The 9,734-nt window shown below is 36.1% G+C and overlaps 2 protein-coding genes across 2 annotated transcripts; both read left to right on the forward strand.

The window, feature by feature from the left end:
• The first annotated feature begins 4,248 nt into the window (after positions 1 to 4,248).
• On the forward strand, positions 4,249 to 4,712 carry LOC105051121 (protein TAPETUM DETERMINANT 1-like). The gene is made up of 2 exons (XM_010931420.1): positions 4,249 to 4,306; positions 4,399 to 4,712. Exons 1-2 carry the CDS (start codon positions 4,249 to 4,251, stop codon positions 4,710 to 4,712), a joined length of 372 nt encoding a protein of 123 aa, XP_010929722.1.
• A 3,882-nt stretch (positions 4,713 to 8,594) lies between these two features.
• On the forward strand, positions 8,595 to 9,072 carry LOC105051122 (protein TAPETUM DETERMINANT 1-like). Its single transcript, XM_029266749.1, has 2 exons — positions 8,595 to 8,649; positions 8,743 to 9,072. The coding sequence occupies exons 1-2, from the start codon at positions 8,595 to 8,597 to the stop codon at positions 9,054 to 9,056; spliced, it is 369 nt and encodes a 122-aa protein (XP_029122582.1). The 3' UTR covers positions 9,057 to 9,072.
• The last annotated feature ends 662 nt before the right edge of the window (positions 9,073 to 9,734 follow it).

Raw genomic sequence — 9,734 nt, forward strand, 5'->3', positions numbered from 1 at the left:
ACTTCCACGACCCCCGCCCCCCTCCCTCCTGTCTCCACTCCAACCCAAACCCGACACCCTCTCCTCCCACCTACTTGCCAACCTCCGAGCACTCCTCACCTCGTTTCTCCGCTCACTGTCCACTGCTTCTCGCCGACTCGTAGTCACCTACGACACCCTCGTCTCTTTGGCTGCTACGGAGTCCATGGTCTTTCCCAACGTCGAAGTCTACAGCTTTTGACCAAACCCGGCTTCGATCATTTCTTCTCTCCTTCATTTCGGCCTTCTCTCAAAGGAAGCCATCAATCAACGTCTACATGAAGCTATCATGTAAGCCAGAATTCTCATCAACGCATGCATGCAGGCCTGTAGAGGCTGAATACACTGACTGCTTAGCTCGAGAACCTTCTTAGTTTTCAAGGTAAGAGGCTTCTCGCAATCCTATAGTTCCTGGTAGAGAATCGTGCATGGTCGGCGCGACAACAATGTTGCTTGGAGTGGTTCACGAGAAGCTTCCGGTGTTGGTCGTGTGTCTAGCTCCTTGGAACCTTGTCAACGATATTACCCAATAAGTTGATCGAAGAGCTCGCGAGCATTTCACAATTCATGTACATTTGGAGGAAAGCTGACAAAGGGTTTGCTCATAAGGGGTCTTAGCGGACGAAATTGTCAGCCACCTATGAAATGACTGTTGTTGATGTAGAAATTCATCTTAAGATCGAGACGGCTGGAGTCGGATAGCGACGGCAGATTGATGACAGCGTGATGGCTGTGGCAGGATCTACAAAAAAAAAATTTCTAATCGAAAATGGCTCCAATGGAGACCCTCCGACGCTCAAGTCAGTTTTCTACTCAACAGAAGGAGAAGCGAGCGTTTTGAAAGAAAGAAGATCACGTACCTTGGGATCCCTCTTTTGGCTTCTTCTTATAGATGGAGACTGGAGATTGTTAAAATCTGAGTCTGCAGGTTGTCGGGATAGACTGTCCATCCACTACTTAGTTGTTAGTCATAGGAGAGTACAGGATTGTTAGAGATTTTTATCTCCAATTAAATATCTTCGAAAATTATGCCAGACAATGTCACCTCATGGCATGTGGAGGGCTCACCTATTGATGGCATGGACTGATAAGCAGAAGCTGAGAGTGTGGGAGGGGCTTGCTTTAATCATGATTACTTTCATTTATTAATGGGTTGATGTGACGGTCGGGGCCATAAAGAGACTTTCTAGGGGGTCAATGGTTAGAGCTGAGAGTGGAGGCTGACGTTGGGATGTGACCGAGGATTGGTCGGCTGAGAGTTGGTCGACAGTCGATGCAGGGGCTAAGGTCGCCATGGGGCTCCGAGGTCGAGACTGAGGACGGATGTGCGAGATCAAAGACTGAGGCCAAGGATGGAGATGTGGGTGCGTTCTCTCCCTCTTTCTCTTTGCTACCTTTTCTCTGTCCTCCATGTCTTCTTCTCTTTTGTCATGATGTGATGCCCATAGGAGGATGGAATGAGAAGGAGAGGCAATTAATACCTTCGTCAGGTCCAAATGACCTAAGGTAACTCTCAAAGCACGTGCATCATAAGAAGAGCCACCTGAAAGTCTTCTATTCCACATCTTCAGCCAATACAAAAATACCTCCAACAACCGTAAAGGGACATTTGGTATTGGGTGATCCATCCAAAATCAAGGATGATGTAGATGGAGGTGATGAGATCATTATATTTGATTGCACCATAGTAATCCTATATGACAGTAATTTCAAATCAATTCATTTCTCAAATCATCCCCCAACTCAGTGATGGAATGCCTGTCCTTGAGATCAAGAATCTAAAATCATCCCGAGACAGTGATCTTAGATTAAAATATAAGGATAAAAATATCTCTCAATCTAGTAAAAAAAATTGATATATCAATATATCGTTAACATATTATACAATATTATATATATAATATTATATTATATATAATATTATATATTATTTTTATGATATATATTATATTATAATATATTATTAATTATATTATTGTCATATTATGATTCAATGATAATTTTAAATTAAAGTAAAAATATCTTATTGTACTTTATATTTATATAGTAAAAATATTTAATATATTACTTCTATTTGTCTTATTTTTCTAATCAAAGTAAATATTCGTATTAATAAATAATATATTATAGGTATAAATAAAAATGTTAATTCTATAGTAACAATTAATATATTTTTATAGGATTAATAATTTATATGACTAATAAATATATTTTTATAGAATCTATTAATTATTAATATATTAATAAATATAGTAATATTTTATTTATAATATATTATATATAATTAATAAATCTATTTTTATAAAATATTATAGAAAATTTTGATATTACATAATCAACAATCTTGGATTCTTATAGAATACCAAACATATCACTTATGGATATCTGAGGATCTTTAATCACCGGACTATGGCTTATCAAATATAGTAATCTTAGATCATTGGTAATCAAATTACTATAAGATTTGGATCACCGGTGATCTTAAATTATCATGATGATTTCACTTGGATTACCAAATGCAACCTAAAGGGATTGGGAATGGTGGTGAGAGGTTGGGCGCCACATCTTGAGATCTTGGCCCACCTAGCAATGGGTGCATTCACGAGTCGTTGTATGCACAGCACGCATGGGCATGCAGATCTTGATGTGGCCGATGCAATCGAACCAGCCGAGCATGGGATTTTGGTGAAGGAGTGGGATTGCTGTGAGTGGCACGTGCATGGTGCATGCCTTTTTCATTGATTTTTAATGCTTCAGCAATGAAGAGTTTATATTGTTAATCGGTTATGCATTCGGGAGCCAGATTGTGAGCAATTGAAGTTTAGGGTTTAAGTCAATTTGCGTCACATGAAGTTCAGAATATTTTATGAAGTTTAGCCTTAGAAATTTCTTACAGGAAAGAAATTATTTTGGAAGTTTGCTTCTTAGTTATTTTAGAGAATATTTTCTTCCAACCAGAAATTTCTTAATTATTTTAGGTAATACATCAACTGCTTGTAATTAATTTTGAGAATGTAGAAAGTCTTCTTATTTATTTTTTGATGAGCCTATTTAGGAAATGTACAAATGATTTCAAGGGTGAAGAAATTTTTGGCAATATTTAAAGCCATCCATTTTAGAGTCCCTATATATCAAAAGCCGTTAGAAATATCATAAAGCACTACGCTCTTCCTAATTTTTTAGGAAAACATTGTAAGAAAAATTATTAGAATCCATTTGTTTAAAATTTCACAGAGCAAAAAATATTATTACATGAGGGCTATTTCTCAATTATTTTATAGGAAATTTTCTTCCACATAAAAATTCTTAGTACATTTAGAAAAAATAGAAAATCTTATTAATTATTTTAGGAAATGAAGAAACTCTTCTTAATTATGTTTTGTCAAGCTCTATTTAAATTTGACATGAGATAAAATTACTCAAAAAAAATACATACCATTCAGGCAAAAATTTCTTAATTACTTTAGGAAATGTAGAAACTTTTTATTTATTATTTGTGCTATGGATGGAAGAAAGATCTTTGTCGTGCTTTATAAGCTGTGCGAAGCGAGATCGAACAGTTGACATTGACGTCCCGAAAGAAGATCAATCATTCTTTAATGCGCGAAGCGAGATCGAACAGTTGACATTGACGTCCCGAAAGAAGATCAATCATTCTTTAATGCGAAAGATATAATCCAAACTTATTATAGAAGAAAGGTATAAATCTTTCTGAAAACAAATACAACCAGCATAACATAAAAACTAAAGGAGCACAAGCGACACAAATATCTAATTTTGGACCATAGTCAACCCGATTCCAGCCTCAACAAATTGGCTTTGACCATTTTCAGAAAAAAAGGTAACCATCTGGATCTCCTCGACCCTAATTCATAAAAACCTTCCAACCGAGAAGATATGCCTTCCTTGCATGGTTATTCTTAGCATACTCATTTATGTCATAGTTAAGGAAAGATATGCCCTCATTGCATGAAATAATATTACCTTCATTGCATGAAATAATATTATCTGGCAAAAAAATGAAAAAGTTCCATTAACTACTGGATCTACTCGATCCTAATCCATTAAAAGTTTACTTAATTAATCGGCGCATTCTGTGAATCCAACCCCATTATGGGGCCATATGATAACGGTTCCTAATTGTTAGATAACGTCCCCTTAATCATTTCCCCTCTCTATAAGGCCAGAGTACTCCAACTTCCCCACCACAGAGAACCAAAGACCGTCAGCATGGCAGCCACCCTCAACATCTTCTTGGCCATTCTTCTTCTTTCCATCACCAATGGAGGTAAACAAATTTTTACTGCTCCTGCCAACAAATCTGAAATTTATATCTGTTTGATCTCATTTGATCTTCTAATGCGTTTGCAGTCGATGTAGCCTACGGAGAATCAGGTGGAGTATCGTACATCCACGTCAGTCAGGCGAGGACCGGAAGATCGGTGGAGGGGCAGCCGGAGTACGAGGTGACAGTGAGCAACAAATACTTTTGTGCTCAGTCTAACGTGTTGGTGAACTGCTTTGGCCTCAACAGCGTCAAGCCGGTGGATCCTCGGGTCATCAAACCAGTGGATGCTAAACGTTGTAGCATCAACGAAGGCAAGCCGATCCCTGCATTGTCGCAAGTTAAGTTCACGTATGCATGGAAGACACCCCAGGACTTCCCTGTGGTTAGCGCTCTGGAATTTTGCTAGTAAAGATCAGCAGGCATCTTGTGCTTCTATCTTTTCTCGTAACATAATGCGTGGCGATTTTCCCAAATTCCCATAAAAAGGGCATATTGTGCTTCTAATTTTGAGATGTTGATCTTTTGTTTTGGTATCAGTGGAATAAATGAAATGGGAACTTATTCTGTTGCGCAAGATGGTTGATATTTGTCCATCCAATGAACACAACAAAAGATGGTTGTTGATGATAATTAAAAAAACAAAAGATCTCCAATGAAGATAGTTTTGGAGAGTCAAAAAATACATGGCCAATCACACTACAACAACATGGTAGACTGCTTTGATAGACTAAAGTGGTGAATTAAGTATGAAATGAACCTGCAGTTTGCACAATGCTTATGCTTCATATTGTCAAATAAAGAAGGTGTGAAAGTTGAATATGAAGTTTTCAGGGCTTTGTCTTCAAAACTTAGGGATTTTTCCAATATGATTTTTTCGCCTTCTATCTTCAAGGACTTTTTGAATTTTAAAACATGAAATCAAAATCTTTCCTTCACAATCATACATGTGCAAGTACAGCACCCATGCAGTCCATTATTTCTCTCATCCTTCCTCGCCCAACATGCTAAATTATTTGACATACAATATGAAGATGTTGGCTATCTTCTAGAAAGCATGCATCCACGAACATCTATTACGATATATTCATGTGCAAGCTTGCCTATTTAATTTGTTATTTTCCTGTTCTCTCTTTTGTAACATGTTCCTGTCCCTCCCCTCCTCCCTTTTTCTACTCTGCCCCTCCTCTTCATCTTCTCTTTTTGTACTTTTATTTTTTGTCTAATTATTTCATTTCTTAATGAATTTTGGCACTTTGTCAACCTTTTTCTTTGGGCAAAAGAAAAAAAGAAAACAGGAAAATGGAGCAGAGACTTTTGTTTTCTTTCAGCTTAGATTCAACATTAACTCAGATCATAAGACTTAAATTTCTCACTAAATTGCAAGTTTTGAATTAACTATGAAATGAAACAATATGGCTCTCATATTGTAAAAGAAAAAAGCTATCAAGTTTGAATTCAAACTTTTAGGGATTTGTCTTCAAAATTGATGTAGCTTTACCTAACATGGATTCCTCTTTTTGTTTTTTTTTGGTAGCTTATGAATTGTATGAATTTTAACCAAAAGAATAGTCAATACACGCACGACACAACAACATAAACCATGCAGTGCATTATTTCTTTAATCCTTCTTCATTCTAGGAGACTTCACATTTTAATGTCCTTGGAAAGCACGTATCTTCAATTCTAAGAAGCATATATATAGAGAGAACAAAAATCATACGATGCAGGCTCCAGAGAAGAAAATATGGGATGGACTTCTTATTTTATCATGTTTTTTCTAGTGCCCATCTTAAAGCAGAAGTCAAGAATTTCTTCTACTAATAGAGTCATTAATCCCATCATAAAAAAAAAAAAAAAAATCAAAAAGAATCATGCTTGACATCCTCTTTCTTCTTTAATTTCTAAAGCACCCTTTTGAGAAATATTAAGTAAATTAGTAATCTAACAAGCCAATACACATATCTATATAAATCGATACATAATTTCTAAAATATAGTATTTATTTATACATAGTATATGATAAAATAATATATATTTTTTAGAAAATTTGTAATCTAGCAACTCTATAATATCTTTAAGCAAATTGATATATAGTTTTCAAATTCATCAATTTGCACTAAATGATCGGATGATATGCACTCATTAATTTCTTGATATTTAATGCAAATTTCTATAATATACACTTAGCAATGATACAATATATATTTCTAGATAAATCAATATATAATTTCTAGAATATATATATTAGATCACTATTACATGTGTACAAAGAAGATTACTTCTAGAATAAATAGTTTCTAAAATATGGTGTTCATCACAATATAGTATACTTTCGAATAATATATACTTAACAAATTAATCATTTAACAACTCAATATATATTTTTAAATAAATTAATACATAATTTCTAAAATATATGTGTGTGTGTCTCTATGTGTGTGTGTATATCACATGAGCAATAATCAAAATATGGATGTCGTCTAACAAACCAATTGTGCTAACAGTAGTAACTATCTTAGCTATACTTTCAACTATTTTTACATCAATTATTCCAAGTGAGATTCAATGATAGTCTCAAAATATCCAATCATTTTTTCAATATTGGACTAATCATGCTATGCTCTTGCTCATGACTAGTAAATCTTATCATATTTTTATGTGTGACTAGCTACACATATCATGTTCTTGCTCAATTGGCTATTTACACATCACATTCTTGCATGGTTGGCTATTCACGTGCTAAATTCCTAATAGAAGAACATGCAAGGGTGATTCTTACCTAATCCGACTATCGAGACAAAAATATCTGCAGAGCAAGTAAAACCTAAAATTATCGATAAACCCTAATGTTAATAATTATCCTAATTTAGGATGTCTAATCTAAAATTGACCATAATACCTACACATCCAAATTCTCCTTAATTTCAATGAATCTATCCAAAATTAATGAGAAGATTTAGAATTTATCAAGATCAAAGGCCTTAGTAGACCTACAATAAATCATCTATTGTATGTGCAATTGCAAATTTTACTTCACTAAATTAGAGAGGAAATATAAAGTATGGGGAAGGGATACGAACATGGTCAACCATGATTGTACCTCGCATCCAATTCTAATCAGATCTAAGTGGGGACTAACCAAGGTAGCAGTCGAGGCTTGATCTAAGGTAGCCTCGAGATCTAGGTCACCAATAGCTGTATCATGTTGGCCATAATACAAGGACCAAGAGATCGATTGGTGGGGATTCATGCAATACTGACTTAATGGTTGAGGGAAAATTAAAAGGAGGGGTGTTCGAGACCCCTCTTCTTAGATCTTTGCAATGCCATGGGGGGCAAGCAGAGGACTACCTTGACGGCCTCTAGCACTATGAGAGGGAGAAAGGAGGGGTTGCCGACTAGGCAGCAACATGGACAATGACAACTGGCTCAATCAAGTGGCCCAAGAAAAAAAGAAATACCAGAAACATGGGGTTAAGTGTCTAAAAGGGGGTGTAACAAATCATGGAAGACTCTAAGATCCACTGCCCAACAATTGACATTGACATGCTTTATAAGCTATACAAAGCGAGATCCAACAGTTGACATTGATATCCCGAAAAAAGATCAATCATTCTTTCATGCGAAAGATACAATCCGAACCTATTATAGAAGAAAGGTATATATCTTTCGGCAAACAAATACAACCAGCATAACATAAAAAACAAAGGAGCACAAGCGACACAAATATCTAATTTTGGACTATAGTCAACACCATTCCCGCCTCAACCAACTGGCTTGATCATTTTTAGAAAACATGACAACCATTTGGATCTCCTCGACCCTAATTCATAAAAACCTTCCAACCGAGAAGATATGCCTTCATTGCATGGTTATTCTTAGCATACTCATTTATTTCATAGTCAAGGAAAGATATGCCTTCATTGCATGAAATAATATTACCTTCATTGCATGAAATAATATTATCGGGCAAAAAAATGAAAAAGTTCCATTAACTACTGGATCTACTCGATCCTAATCCATTAAAACTTTACTTAATCGGTGTATTCTGTGAATCCAACCCCATTATGGGGCCATATCAAAATGATTAGCTACTGGATCTACTCGATCCTAATCCATTAAAAGTTTAATTACTTAATTAATCAGTGTATTCTGTGAATCCAACCCCATTATGGGGCCATATCAAAACGGTTCCTAATTGTTAGATAACATCCCCTTAACCATTTCCCCTCTATATTAGGCCAGAGTACTCCAACTTCCCCACCAAAGAGAACCAAAGACAGTCAGCATGGCAGCCACCCTCAACATCTTCTTAGCCATTCTTCTTTCCATCACCAATGGAGGTAAACAAATATTCTCTCCTCTTGCCAACCAATCTCAAATTTTATATCTGTTTGATCTCATTTGATCTTCTAATGTGTTTGCAGTCGATGTAGCCTACGGAGCATCATGCGGGGTATCAGACATCGCCGTCAGTCAGGCGAGGACCGGAAGCTTGGTGGAGGGGCAGCCGGAGTATGAGGTGACAGTGAGCAACAAATGCAATTGTGCTCAGTCTAACGTGTTTGTGAACTGCTTTGGCCTCAACAGCGTCGAGCCGGTGGATCCTCAGGCCATCAAACCAGTGGATGCTAACCGTTGTATCATCAACGAAGGCAAGCCGATCGCTGGAGGGGCTCAAATTAAGTTCACGTATGCATGGAAGACACCCCAGGACTTCCCTGTGGTTAGCTCTCAGGCTCTCTGCTAATAAAGATTAGCAGGCATCTTGCGCTTCTATCTTTTCTAATAAAATAATGGGTGGCGATTTTCCCATATTCCCATAGAAAAGGATCTCTTGCTCCTAATTTGGATGCAAGATTTTGAGATGTTGATGTTTTGTTTTGGTTTTAATGGAATAAATGAAATGGCAACTTATTCTGTTGTGTAAGATGGTGGATATTTGTCTAATCCAATGAACACAACAAAAGATGGTTGTTGATGATGATTAAAAAAAAAAAAAAAAATCCCCAATGAAGATAGTTTTGGAGAGTAAAAGCATACATGGCCAAAATCACACTAGAACAACATAGTAGGCTGCTGCGATAAATGAAAGTGGTGAATTAAGTATGAAGTGAACCAGTTTGCACTGTGCTTATGCTTCATATTGTCAAATAAAGAAGCTGTGAAAGTTGAATATGAAGTTTTCAAGGCTTTGTCTTCAAAACTTAGGTTGTATGATTTTTCGCCTTATTGAAGGATTTTTTGCATTTTAATCCATGAAATCAAAATCTTCCCTTCACAATCATACATGTGCAAGCACAGCCAACATGACCTATGCAGTCCATTATTTCTCTCAAAAAAAGCAGTTATATCAATACTTATAGTGTAGCGAGCAGATTGGTTCTAAGAAAAAATAAGATAAGGATAAAAATACAATCCAAATTAG

Source organism: Elaeis guineensis, chromosome 9 (assembly GCF_000442705.2).
Source record: "Elaeis guineensis isolate ETL-2024a chromosome 9, EG11, whole genome shotgun sequence".
Taxonomy (NCBI): Eukaryota; Viridiplantae; Streptophyta; class Magnoliopsida; order Arecales; family Arecaceae; genus Elaeis; species Elaeis guineensis.

Coding starts and splice junctions, on each gene's coding strand:
- LOC105051121 (XM_010931420.1), top strand. CDS start 4,249: ATGGCAGCCACCCTCAACATCTTCTTGGCCATTCTTCTTCTTTCCATC. Junction 4,307..4,398: donor TCTTTCCATCACCAATGGAG/GTAAACAAATTT, acceptor CAGTCGATGTAG/CCTACGGAGAATCAGGTGGA.
- LOC105051122 (XM_029266749.1), top strand. CDS start 8,595: ATGGCAGCCACCCTCAACATCTTCTTAGCCATTCTTCTTTCCATCACC. Junction 8,650..8,742: donor TCTTTCCATCACCAATGGAG/GTAAACAAATAT, acceptor CAGTCGATGTAG/CCTACGGAGCATCATGCGGG.